The 14116-nt window shown below is 51.2% G+C and overlaps 1 protein-coding gene across 2 annotated transcripts in view; it reads left to right on the plus strand.

The window, feature by feature from the left end:
• COG7 (component of oligomeric golgi complex 7) overlaps positions 1-13171 on the plus strand; it is an 81501-nt gene extending 68330 nt beyond the window's left edge. For both annotated transcript variants that reach the window (XM_045461611.1, XM_045461612.1), the window contains 4 exons: positions 3836-3919; positions 8049-8163; positions 10133-10276; positions 12748-13171. In XM_045461611.1, the coding sequence (XP_045317567.1) occupies positions 3836-3919; positions 8049-8163; positions 10133-10276; positions 12748-12914 (510 nt within the window). In that variant the 3' untranslated portion in view covers positions 12915-13171. The remainder of the gene's footprint in view (positions 1-3835; positions 3920-8048; positions 8164-10132; positions 10277-12747) is intronic.
• Positions 13172-14116: the final 945 nt, after the last annotated feature.

Consider the following 14116-nt stretch of genomic DNA (forward strand, 5'->3'; position numbering starts at 1 on the left):
GAGTTGCATGCTCCACCAACTGAGCCAGCCAGGTGCCCCTATTTTTATTAAGAGCTTAGAATCTTTTTTTTTTTTTGAACTTCATACAGTAATTTTATTGTTGGCAGTAATGGTATAGCTATTTTGAAACTATTTCATGTGTAATGTAGGATAAAACAAGCAATTCATGTTAATGTTAAGAACCAGGATCTTTTTTTTTTTTTTTTTTACCTCTTTTTTATTCCAGTGCAATTAACATACAGTGTTACGTAAGTGTCAGGTATACAGTATAGTGATTCAACAATTCTGTACTTGACTCAGCACTCATCACGGTAAGTGTGCTCTTGATCCCCTCACCTAGGCCACTCATGCCCCCACCCCAAATCCTAAAATCTTGACCCTCTGTTCTGGAAGCTCCGTTCTTTCCCACTTCTGTACTCCAGAGCCCCTGCTACAGTTGGGCTCCTGGTTGCCTGAATCTCACCTCCTCACTCAGGCCTCACCTCCACAGCCCCCCGGGGCGCTGGGAACTGAGGTTAGGAGGAACTGCTCTCTGCAAGTTGCCAGCGGGGAAAGCACACAACACAAAGGCAAACACTTGGGCCTTAAGGATTTGAAAATTAAACCCTGGTCATTCAGTGTTTGTTTTTAATGTTTGCCAGTAAATTGTATTACCCTTTTACATTTCAAGAATATAAACCAACACTGTATTCCATTTCCAAATAGGCTGTTGACGTTTGCCCACATTATCTGGTGACAGATGGATAGAAAAAGCCTGTTTGAAGGAAATTTTAAATAAATTTTGAACAATTAAAAAATAACCTACACCATTTCCCTGTCGCCCTAACTTGCTAAGCGCCTCCCTAGTTCGATCCACACCCACCCTTCTTGCAAACCACATTCCACTCCGGCTCTTCTCCCCTCTCCCCTCTCCCCTCTGCCTGTGCACTCTCCTCCCACCTCCCCACAGAGCCTTCTGGAGCCTTCGGGGCCTCCAGCCTGCAGTGTGAGTCCCCTGGATGCACTTGGGGGATGCTGCCCTTTCCCTGCAGCTCAGCCCTCGCGCCATCCCCCCTCCCAGCCCACTGCCTCCCTGGCCTTCCTGTCTCTGCCCTCTTGCCTCTGCTCTTTGCCAGTGACCTCACCACTGTGTTGCATCATTCCTTCTTTTTAAAGATGTCTCCTGTCTGTTCCTGTGGCCACTGCCCTCGATGGGCTTCTCCTCCTCTCGCAGCTGTTCCTTGAGCTTTTTATCTGCCTCCCCACCCTCAGTCCTCCTGAGGTGCTGCATTAATCTTCACAAAGCATCACTCTGACTTTGTCCCCCCACTCAGGACCTTTCCCTGGCTCCCCAGACCCAGTGTAAGAGTCGATTTAAAAAAACATTTTATTGAGGAGGTGTTCACACATATGCAAGAATGGGGAGAGGAGTCTACTGAACCCCACGTCCTCATCACCCTGCTCCAGCATGGTCATCTCCTGGCCATCTGTCTCGTATATACCCCTTCTCTAAAGGGGGGCAACTCTAAAAATAATCACAGTGCCATAATCACCCCTAAGTCAGAAATGATTCCTTGATATCAGTAATCAGTGTTCAAATTTCCAGTTGTCATAAAGGTCATAATTTCACCGTTTGAATCAGGACCCAGGTTCATTGTGCACATCGGGATTGCTCGATGTGTCTTTTATGAACTACAGACCACCCTTCTGGACCCTTCCCTCTCTCTCCTCCTCTCTCCTCCCCTCCCCTCCCCTCCCCTCCCCTCCCCTCCCCTCCCCTCCCCTCCTCTCCCCTCCCCTCCTCTCCCCTCCTCTCCTCTCCTCTCCCCTCCCCTCCCCTCCCCTCCCCTCCCCTCCCCTCCCCTCCCCTCTCCTCTTCTCTCCCTCATAGTCTCGCAATTTATTTATTGGAAATAAAGCCCTTTCTTAGCCCACAGTTCAGGGCTACACTTTCTCTTCCAGTCTTCCATCTGTGCACCTCAGGCATCCCACCGCCCTCTATAATCAGCCGGAGCCCTTGCTCCTCAGAGCTCTTACTGTATCAAACCTTGCATCTGCCCCTGAGAACTCCCAAGTGGAAGCCTGGGTGCGTGGGGGTTTATAGCGTGGGAGCATATCAGGGGGGTCTTGGTTTCTCAAGGAGCTTCTGGAGAGCAAGGACCAAGTCTTACACTTCTTTGTCTCCTCTCTGCCAAGTGGGGCACAAGGCTCTGTGCATCCTGGGCACTCGGTACATGTGGGTGATCAGAGTGTGTCTTCTCAATGGGGTGGGAGTTAACTGAAGAAAAGCAGGCTATTTTGAAACAGAAGAGCGTTCTCAAGCAAGAACAAGGAGCTTAGAAAACTAGGGGCGGGGGTGGGGAGGAAAAAGAACTGGTCTCAAGCAAAGAAAATCAGAACCGAGCCGGTGCTAGGGGACGTGGGGAGGGCGGCTGAGGCTGAGCCTGGGCTGGGAGCCCAGGGGTGGATGTGGTCATTACATTCCCGGAACGCTGCTTAAAGGATCAAGCAACCAGATCGGGCATCAGGTGGCTGTGGAGAGCAACTCCACCGTGACCTGGGAGCCACTCCAGGAGCGCAGCCAGAGAGGGCCTTGTTTTCCAGGCTGGCTTTGGGGTGACTCAGGCTGGAATGAAGAAACTAGATTTCTGTATGAAGGCGTGCCAAGTTCTGTATGAACAATGTAACCACGTACGTGCTGGCAGTGTGCCTGACTCTAGAGAGAATGCTGGGGAGGCTCACTTGGTGATACCGGAGATGTACTCACTTGAAATGTCAAGAGGAAGAGCATCTCCCCAGATGACAGAGGAGTCACAAAGAGGACAGAAGGGCAGTTGGTGGGGTTTGGAGATTCTTTCCATCCCTGAGAAAGAAGTCCAGAAGACAGCTAGAAATAAAAGCAGTTAAGTAGTGTCAGTAAGTGTGGTTTGGATATTCCTGCAGCCAGAAAGGGCTTCCCAAGATAGGGATTTACATGTGATCCTCTGTGGAGGATCTGGGGCTGAAGACCCCAGGGTTAGCGAGGCCACCTGCACCCAGCAGCTCTTACCCTGTAGTGCCCACCTAGTAGAGAAACTCAGACCTCAGGATACACAGCTCTTCACAGTCTGAGTGGGATCAACAACTGGGATCCATTCCCACCAAATAGGTCTGTTGAGAAGATAGGAGCTCCTGTTTTCTGGATCTGTAGGAATGCAGAGGGGGGTGGGGAGAGGGAAAGAGAAAGGATTATTTTCTCTGTGGCAGGTTTCAAGGTGATGATTTAAATTTTAACATTTATTTTTATTTTTTTTAATGTTTATTTTTGAGCGAGAGAGAGAGAGAGGCAGAGAGAAAGGAGATGCAGAATCTGAAGCAGGCTCCGGTCTCTAAGCTTTCAGCATAGAACCTAATGCAGGGCTCAGACCCACAAGCCACGAGATCATGACCTGAGCTGAAGTTGAACGCTTAACCAACTGAGCCACTCAGGCACCCATGTTTATTTATTCTTGAGAGAGAGAGAGAGAGAGAGCGAGAGTGGGAGGGGCAGAGAGAGAGGGAGATACAGAATCGGAAGCAGGCTCCAGGCTCTGAGCTGTCAGCACAGCGCCTGATGCGGGGCTCGAACCCACAAACCATGAGATCATGACCTGAGCTGAGGTAAGAAGCTCAACCGACTGAGCCACCCAGGTGCCCCTCAAGGTGATGATTTAAAGAGAAGTCCCTGATCTGTAAAATAGTGATGATTTCCAAGGCCATCTTGGAGCAAAGACACCTATAGGAATGGTGCATTCTTCAAGTATTTTCTGGCATGTGGTGCTTTCCTGTGCCACCTGGCTTCTGTGACCTTGACCGCTTTCTGTCTTCCCTCCCCTAGAGCTGGAACACAGCAGGCATTGGCGAGACCCTGACCGACGATCTGCCCACCTTCAGCCTCACCCCTCTCGAGTACATCAGCAATGTAAGAGCTCCGTGCACTTTTCTCCAGGGGCAGTCATAGCATTGCAGACCGTGCCTTGTCTTTTGATTCTGGCCTCCTGGGAAAGTAGTCATTACCGCATTGGTGCTGTCTGGACCTATGTTTCCTATGGATGGAGTAGTTTCCATCCATATCCAGGACTTTATTTTTTTTTTAATTTTTTTTTTTTTTTAAAGATTTTTTTTAATGTTTTATTTATTTTTGACAGAGAGACAGAGCATGAATGGGGGAGGGGCAGAGAGAGAGGGAGACACAGAATCGGAAGCAGGCTCCAGGCTCTGAGCCATCAGCACAGAGCCCGACGCGGGGCTCGAACTCACAGACTATGAGATCATGACCTGAGCTGAAGTCAGACGCTCAACCGACTGAGCCACCCAGGCACCCCTATTTTTTTTTTAATTTTTAAAAAATGTTTATTTAGTTTTGAGAGAGAGAGAGAGAGAGAGAGAGAGAGAACACGAGCATGATCAGGGGAGGGGCAGAGAGAGAGAGAGGGAGACACAGAATCTGAAGCAGGCTCCAGGCTCCGAGCTGTCAGCACAGAGCCCGACATGGGGCTTGAACCCACAAGCCATGAGATCATGACCTGAGCCGAAGTCAGGCGCTTAACCGACTGAGCCACCCAGGTGCCCCCATATCCAGGACTTTAAGGAAAGGCGGCTGATTTCCTTATTAAATCAACTGACGAAAAACAAGCTGATTTCAAAAATGTAACATGTTCATACACCTCCCGATGTGAGGCATGACCAGTACCTAAGGGCATCACAGTGTGAGTACACATAGGAAATTCTGACTTGGGAGGACAGGAAGCAGGTGGCCAGATTCTTCTCTGGACTTTTCAGAGGAACAATGTGTATATAGTTCTGAATTCAAATTCAGCAAACATTTTAGTGAGCACCTATTATGCACCAGGCCCTGTGTGGAATACTTTCATGTGGAATTTCACAGCAGGAAATAAATCTCTTAAGAATTGTATTTATAGAGGTTTAATATTAGAAAAAGAACAGACTAGACCCTACAGGGGAGCGGGGCAGTTCCTCCTCCATTCACCCCTGGGAATTGACAGTCACCAAGACATCTGCACGTGGCCTTTCTTTTCCTTCCTTGCTGCAGTCTAGCTCTGTCGCTCTTGGAGGTCAGTGTGGATGACAAATACTGGGTAGAGTAATACAGTCCAGCTCTGAGAGACATCTGGGTTTCTCCAGGGTGATTCTGGGATAAGCAATCTCTGCCTAATGCTGTCACTTTAGAACCCACTGCTGTGCCAGTTATGACTCTATTGTAAGAGATACAAAGGAATTTTAAAAGTGACCCTTGTATGGTTAGAAATGTCTGGTGATCCCACCAGCAGTACCGAGGAAGATGGCATTGTTTTCTCTGTCGGTTGGGAGGGTGTCCAGTTCAAAGTGGCAGTCTCTTTCCTCCCGTTTTCCAGGCCATTACCTGATAACCTTTACTGATGAAACTGTTCAGATGTGGGCTGCTTTTCACAACAATGGCAATAACCTTATTTTTAGAATTGAGCCAGTATGCATTACAATCTATTGATTGATTCCGGAAATGATGTTGCTGGAAGGGACTTGAGAGATTATTGAATGATCTTAAGGAATCATTCCTGAGGAAACTGAGACATGGAGGAGTAAGGGAGGGCCCTTTTCCACCTGGCGTGACCCCCCTGAGTTACAGATTGTACCTGGGGGCTGGTGACCTGCACTCAGGAAATGAACACTCATCGAACCCACACTGTGTGCAAGCTCAGTGCTAGGCTTTTATCAATGCCATGAGTTAGCGCGCCGTCTAGGCAGAATTTTATCTTGACGACAATGTGAGCTGGTTGGCAGTAATGTTTCACAGGCCAGCAGCAAGGCTGTGGGGAGTGAGAGAGGGGCAGGGAAACCATTTATCCAGTGGCCACTCTGTTAGGACGCCAGGAGCTTTATGCATGTATCACAACATTAATTTCACCCTTGGCATGGCCCTTTGGAGTAAGTATGAGGTCATCGTCATGTCAGAGATGAGGACACCAGGAAGGTCACACGGTGGTAGAGCCAGAACTCAAGCCCAAGTCCATCTGACCACAAAGCTAGCTCTTCATTTTTCCTGAGTCACTGAGCTTACCCAAACAGGATATCAAGGAGTATTTATTGCGTATGTGAGAACGGTAGGAAAATATCCTCAGGTGCGATGGTAGGCATCCCTGTCTGCACTGATTTCCAAAAGATGAATGTCGACAGAACTCCCGAGGGAGACCTGCAGTCATGGGAACTGTCCAGGGACCACAGCAATCCCCACCATCTAAGCCAACTCGTTGAAGTTTAAGATACCAGGTTATCGAAATTTGGCACCTAAGTGACACTTTGCCTCCTTGGTGAATGCCCTCTCCCACACAACAGCCACACGAGCATGATATAGGGTGAGATAGGAGAAAATGCTTTGAAAAATGAAAAACACCGTAGATGTGAGGTATAGTGATCCTGACGCTTCATTTCAAGTACAGCTGGGCGTGTGGATTTAGCCAGAAGGTCATGGCTACAGGTGAGAAGTATACCAAACACAGGAGCACTCCCCGGACTCTTTGCACATAGTCAGTATTCAGGAAGTACCTGCCACATGGAATCAGAATGGAGAAATCCCATAGCATCCTTTTCTTCCTCCAGCCTTGTGGCAAAATGATGAATTCGTTGCCATTTGTAAGCTGAAAGGCATGGTGATGGTTGTTATTAGTGAGGAAAGTGGCCCACTTGTCTAGTTTGAAATTTTTTATTTTTTTTTTACATTTATTTATTTTTTGATACAGACAGAGCACAAGTGAGGGAGGGGCAGAGAGAGAGGGAGACACAGAATCCGAAGCAGGCTCCAGGCTCTGAGCTGTCAGCACAGAGCCCAACGCGGGGCTCAAACTCACAGACCGTGAGATCATGACCTGAGCCGAAGTCGGACGCTCAACCGACTGAGCCACCCAGGCGCCCCCCCCACTTGTCTAGTTTGAATGAGAGACTATACTAAGTAAATGAAAGGAAAAAAGGCTGACTTCGTTTATTTTACCATCTGTGTACCTCTTTAAAGGGAGAGCAAACTACTCTGTTTTGTTAGCATGATGGACCATAGGATGTTTAGACTTACTATAGCCAGCCCACATTTAGTGTTTGGAAATGTGTGGAATCTCCCTCTGGGCTGGGAGATTTTGGGGGTCTGCCACCGTGTCGGTGTGTGTGAGGCCAGGAGGGGAAAATCTTACTTGGATAATCCTTGGACTTTCATTTTGCAGAATCAGTATCAACTGTAAATTTAAATGTGTGGGATAAATATAGAACCCCCCAAAAAGCAAGAACAGGCTCAAAGCCATTTAAGAAAAAAACAATATGTTGTCATAACCTGAAAACCAACCTCATTTGTGAAACAAAAGCATATATTGACCTTAAAACCAAAACAGGCATGAGTTTTAATAGAAACTGGTGTCTGCAGTCTACCCATGATGACTGCCATGTGCGTCTGACAAACACGGGACAAACACTGTATTATTTGTGGGCTCAATCCAAATGTCTGGTAATCTGGTCTTTTACGAGCCCCCACCAGCCAAGAAGGTGGTGTTGGTCTTTATTTTCTAGAGTTTGTATTATCCAAACAACAGTTTTCCCTCCAGGTTAATTCATAAGTAGCTTTTTTCCCCCAACAAAATTCCTTTCTTCTCTTAGTTAGAACATTTCTAAAAAAGAGACCCACAGCCAAGTCCAGGAGACAGGATTTGAACTCTTGCTTGGCCATGCACTTGCTGACCTTAGCACCTTCCTGGTTTGGGATCTATGAATAGTAATAATAACTTATTATTGCTTGTCGGTATCTATTACCTCATTTGAGGTAGAGATTGCATTGAATGCATTCCAAAAATAGTGAGGCCATTAGTGTGAGGATGAATCTGTGACATACATGCAAGTTCCCATTGATTTTTTTAAGGTGCTGTCGTAGCAGTCAGTATTACTGCACACTGGAAAGATCAGGGGCTGCCCCAGGCCTAATGGTTCTGTCTGCACCCTAAATGCCTGCACGCGAATGTACTGCAGAAATAATTACCTGTGTTAGTGTGGGCTGAAAGTGCTTTCTTCTGTTTCAGATTGGGCAGTATATCATGTCCCTCCCCCTGAATCTCGAGCCTTTTGTGACTCAGGAGGACTCTGCCTTGGAACTGGCGCTGCATGCTGGGAAGCTGCCCTTTCCTCCTGAGCAAGGTGAGAAGGGCCCGCCAGAAAGCGAGGAGGGGGCTCGCTGTAGCTGCCGGCCTCCCCCTACCCGCACACGCCCCTCTCCAGACTCCCTGGGAGAGAGTTGTTGAGAGTCTAAAATAGGGACAGGAAAGATGGGGTCCACCTGATGTACCCCCCCCCCCCCGCCCCGAGGAACTTCTGCAGGACAGAGTAGACTAGGGACAGGGCATCCTGACTGCTTCACCGTGTGCCAGGTGTCCCTGGAGAGGGGCTCCGCCAGTGCCCCTCAGCCGGGGAGGCAGTGGCACGAGGGTCCCAGGTCTGGGTCACACGTACTCACTGGAGGTAGAAGCAGGGTCTGCAAGGGTCCCACCCGGTGAATGCGAGCCCCTTCTCTCTGGGAACAGTGGCACCCAGAACAGTTTTGCTCGTGAGAACAAACATAAACCCTTCACCATAGAGGCGATGTTCCTGTCCAGATGCCTCTGGCCACAGCTTGTTCCCAACCCCCCAGCGTTCCTAGATCTCTAAACCGACAAGGTAAAATGACAATGAATTAAAACTTTTCCTTTTTCTCATGATCTGGGCCTGGCGAGGTTGAACAGGGACCGTATACTTTCTGATCAACAGTCATCTTATCCTAACATTGGATATTATAGGCCTCCTTCATAAGGTTGGACAAACAGAAAAATCACGTGATATATGAAAGATTCAGCAGCTTAAGAAGGTATCACAGTGAGAATAAAATCACATCTGGTTCTGGGGCGGAAGCCCTAGATTTCACGTTCTTGTCCTTGTGCTTGTTTATGTTCATCCTGTCTTGGTTTTTAACTTTCTAGTTTGTGCTTGTTGTATAGATGCTAGATATCAAACAAGGTCATGGGTTTGAAAGAATAAATCATGACGTCCCATCATCGAACATGATGGTGTTTCCGTTTTCCCACACGCCCTCTGGACGCCACTGTCTGCACAGATGATATTTGACATGCAGCTTTATGTTCTGTATTATTATTATATTATTATTATTGGTGGTGGTGGTGGTGGTGGAAGCACTTTGCTTACCTTCTCCTAAAGGTACTATTTTTCAGTGCTCGTCCCCATACTTTTTTGTTTTAATGTTGCTCTCCTTCCTCCCCTTCTTCCCATTTCTGTTATCAGGTGGCCACCTTCCTCCCACCCCCCAGCTCAGGCCTGTGTGGCCAGAATGGCTGCTCCGTCCTCCCCCTTGCCCCGCCCCAGCCTGACTGGCTCTCCCCTCGACGTGGGCTTGTCACATTGCAATCTTGCTGGGATCCCGCAGCCATTGCCTGTTTCCTCCGACCTGGGGTCCACGTGGTTCTCAGGGAGCCCTCTGTGACCTAGCTCTGGTCCCCCAGCACTGCCCCCTGCTGCACCCCCCTCCATACCCTTTCTCCCTCCCCATAAGTGGTGTGACACCAAGAGTCACTGTGTGCATAGCACCAAGTGTGTGGCACACACGCTCGACCCGTGCCAAGGCCTCTGGTGATTCCCATAGCAGCCCCGGAACAGCAAGACTGTTGTCCCCTCCATTTTACAGCAGACGACGAGCATCTCTGAGAGGTTGGGCGGCACCCAGCTCGTCAGTGGTTGGTGGCCTTGGCCCAGGTCTCAGTCCTGACGTGCCGCCTGTTCCCTGTTGGCTGTGACCACTCTCCCGCCTTCTCAGCTGCTGTGGGGCTGCCCTCCCTCCAGGCCCTCATGGCTATGCCCAGTCCCCTGCCTTTGGGAACACAGAGATCACTCTCCCTCCCCTGACTGTTTCTTCTTCTGAATCCTCTTCTCACTCAAGTCGATACCAGTTGACCCAAGTTGTGATTGTTTTCGGTTCCCTGCATTCCCCACTGAGACCATAGCTCCCTGGCGTGTTTGTGCATACAACACGTGCTGTGGGCCTGGTCACTCGGAAGGTAAAAGCTGTTGGCGATGGGATTGTCCTGAGCAGGACCTTCTGGTGACCTTTTCTCCCTCCTAGGGGATGAGCTGCCTGAGCTGGACAACATAGCTGATAACTGGCTGGGTTCCATTGCCAGAGCCACCATGCAGACCTACTGTGACGTGATCCTGCAGATCCCTGAGCTGACCCCGCACTCCACCAAGCAGCTGGTCACCGACATCGGTGAGCTCCCCCCCACCCCCAGGATGGGTGATGGGAGGGACAGCTGGGGCCCGAGGCATCTGTCGACTCCAGCTCTCCCCTTGACTTCACCTCTGAGCTTGGCTGTGGAGCGTGTTACAAATTCAGATTCTCTAGACCTGGCCCCCAGGGATTCTGGCCTTGTAAGTCTGGGTTGAAGGCTAGATGTCAGTATTTGGAAAAACGTCCTGGGGGATCCTGATGGGCTGCCGAGGCTGAGCGCTGTTAAGGGGAGCTTCAGTGAGGCGACTCGAAGTAAGTGATACAGACGTGTGTTGTGCTGCCTTGTCTTCTACTGCATTTGTATAATCACCCAAACCAATGTTGTCACCACGCACCAGGCATGCTAGGCACCGAGCCGAGCCCTCATACCCACATCCGGTGCCATGTTCACGTTCAGAGCTCCCCCGTAACGTTGGCATGTGACGGAGGTCTCCCCCTCCATCGTGCTGAATAACGAGGCCACCTACCTCGAGGCCGTGATACCTGCCTGCCCCCTGGGTTAGAGGGGCACGTGTCCACCTGCTCCCACCGGCACCCATCCCTACAGGATGTGGTGCTCTGAGGCTGGGGTGCTGTAGGCAGGTGGAGGGGAGTCTCCCCACTCTCTTGGTATCATTCCATTGACCTGTCTGCTCTTCACCTGAGGCAGCTCTCGGGGTGGTGGGGAGAGGGTGGTAAGAGCCTCGAAGATCATCAGCTCCCTGGGGACCTAGAAGAGCTTTGACCTGGATGGACCACAGGGCCAAGCCGCAGAAGAGATAGAAGTGAGGCACCTTCCTCCAGGTCCCAGAGCCACTAGTGACAGAGCCAGGCCCGGAATCCAGGTGTCCTGGTTTCATTCCACCGTCAGCTCTCAGCGGTTACAGAGGAACAGCCAGCCCTTCTCCATGTCACTGGGCACAGTGTTCAGGGAAGACGGATGAGGAGACTCAGGGGCTTATAGGTGGTCCCTGTTAGTACAGACAGAAGCAGTGAGGACGGAACGTGCCGGAACTAGTGAGATGTGGGCATTGCCCCTATTATTTCTCTCTCTCTGTTCGTGTCCCCCTGAATCCTGTTCCCCATTCAGCAGTGACGGAGCATCTGTTACGTGCTGGCTGCAGGGCATGGAGCTTTCGGCCATCCCTGGGTTTACTGAGCTCACACAGTGAGGAGTGTGGTGAGGAGCCAGGAAGGCAGGGCTGGTGTGTGAAGCTGCCAGGCGGTGGCACCACGGGTAGCACCACAGGGGAGGGCTGTGGCCACCTTAAAGATAAATTAAGCATCAAAACAAAACCCAGACTCACTCTGCTGGTCAAACAGAAGTGTCATGGGAGACCGTGGGCTGCCACTCTGATGCAGCTCCTAGCTCCCAGTAGAGTGGAGCTCAGTTACGGATAAACTTGTGCAGCGACAGGTACCTGGCCAATCGCTGGCGCCCTTCCTGGGAAGCAGCCCATCCTGGGCTGGACATGAGCCAGCCAGCCAGCCAGGGCAGGGCAGGGCAGGAAGCCTCCAGAAGACACCAGGGAAGATGCAGGCCGCGCCTGGAGCTGCGGTCCCGTCAGCGAGAAGACATGAGCCCCGCCATTGACGGAAAGTCGGCAGGCGTCTGCAGGGCATGCCAGGGGTCTGCGGAGGAACCAGAGAACGCCGTAGGCAGCTTTCCTCAGGTCCAGGTTGTGCCTGCCCAGGAAGGAGGAAGTCGGGGCAGCACTCGGTTACCAGCCGCGACACATGCTTCCGTGGCGACACATGCTTTGTCCCATTTCGTCCTGACTACATGGCATCGACAGAAAGAAGCAGAGACTCAGTGAGAAAGGACTTCGCTGAGCTCAGCCCGAACTTGGAAACCAGTTTTCTCCTTCCCCGCTCTGCCAGTGTTGGTTAGAGTCATGGGGCTGCTTTTTAGGAGGACAGAGTCATTGAACCATGTCCTGGAGATTCTCACTGCTGTGGTCTGGGTGGGCGCAGGAATGTATCCTCAGCTGGTGCCCCAGGGGGTTAGCGCGGGAACTGCAGTGCACTTAGGCCCCGACCTTGACTTCGTGGTGGGGATTCTGCTCACAGAAGCCCTTGTGTCCCCTGACTCCTTGGGTTCTCCATGTGGTCGGTGGGGTCCACTGGGGAGTGTGGCCAGGAAGTCAGAGGAGTCCCACTATAGAGCTTTGGGTGAGGTCAGCTGGTCCAGCTGGAGCTGAGCGTGTGGTTGGGTGGTGGGGACGCTGTGGGGTTGGCCAGTCCTTTCTTCAGTTAGAATTCCTGAATTCGGGCCAAGCTCACAGTAGGTTTAATCCTCTTGGGAAAACCCTCAGAGTAAAGGCCTGGCTGATGGGGGCAGAGTGGACACCCAGCATCTTGGGGGTCTTGGGGTGGACCTCTCTGTTTCTCACTCAGGAAGGCCTCTAGGGCTCTGTCTCCCTCGGAGCTCAGTCTGCTTAGCTGTGTCTGTCTGCTCCCCATCCCCACAGATTACCTGATCAACGTGATGGACGCCCTGGGCCTGCAGCCATCTCGCCCCCTGCAGAACATTGGGACACTCTTGAAGAGCAAACCCGAGGACTACAGGCAGGTCAGCAAAGGCCTGCCCCGTCGCCTTGCCGCCACGGTGGCTGCCATGCGGGGTGTGGAGTACTGACCCCCACCCCCGGGCACCCCATTAAGAAGAGGCACAGGTCTGGGGTCCTGGGGTCACAGAAACTCTGCATAATGGAGTTGCTCAAAAAATCTGCCCCACGTTGGACAGGGTTTATCTTAAAAAGATGCGGTTCATTTGTATAATCAAAAAAAAGGGGTTGTAATTAGAGGTATATTATTTATTAGAGCAGGGTTTTCAGATGATTTTCTAAAAGATCCGATCTTGAAAATGGAATTGATAAATATTGTGAAAAGAAAGCTGTTTTCTTTCCTCCATGAATATTTGGGTGCCCCCCGTGTGCCGTGCTCCAAGCACCGTGACCCGGCCGGGAAGGAGGGGAAGAGGCACAGAGAAGGTGATGTCAGACCGTGGCACCAGGGAAACAGAGTGCATCTGGGGGAGGGGCAGCCCCCACACCGGCAGGTCAGACAGGTGTATGGCGGTGAGGGACCCGTGTGGGCCAGGCCCCGGGGGCACGTCCAAGGTCAGTGGCATGGAAGTAGGAAGTCAGGTCAGAGGGGCGGTGGGGGCCAGACCACAGACTGGCCTGTAGGCCGTGGTGAGGACTTGGGCTTTTGCTTTGTCTTGGTTTGAAACTCACGGATCATGTGGATTCTGTCAGGGTTTTTGCCAGTAGCTTCTGTATCTGTTAAGACTGTAATTGGCCACAAGTAACAGAATAGTGTAATTTGAGTGACTTTAGCAAATAGGTGTTGATTTTTCTCAATAACAAGAAGTCACACGGTGGTGGCTGTGGGCACTGACTCAGTGGCTGGATGGAGTCAGGACCAGGACTAGCCTCCTGGTGATCTTGACCTTTTCCTCGTGTGCCTCCTCCCGGTGGGCTGACTCCTGCAGCTGCAGGTATCACATCCGCATTTTGGTGGGTGATGAAGGTAGAGAGGGCATGGTCCCTTCCACCGTGGAGGCAGAGGCCTCCCTTGTGGCCCCCGCAGCTTTCTCCTTGGCCTCACAGGCTGTTTCTTGGTCACCAGGCATCCCCCCGGCTGCAAGGGAGGCTGGGAACGTGGGGTCAGGGCTGGCTCCAGCCAGGGTTTGTCAGCCTGGGCACTATTGTCGTCTTGGGCTGTCCTGACTGCTGTGCACCAGATGCTGGTGGCACTCCCCAGCTGTGACAGCCAGAAAGGTCTCCAGACGTTGCCCGAGGGAGGACAGACTCCCCTCCAGCAGGGAAAGCCTGG

This window comes from Leopardus geoffroyi, chromosome E3, assembly GCF_018350155.1.
Source record: "Leopardus geoffroyi isolate Oge1 chromosome E3, O.geoffroyi_Oge1_pat1.0, whole genome shotgun sequence".
NCBI lineage: Eukaryota > Metazoa > Chordata > Mammalia > Carnivora > Felidae > Leopardus > Leopardus geoffroyi.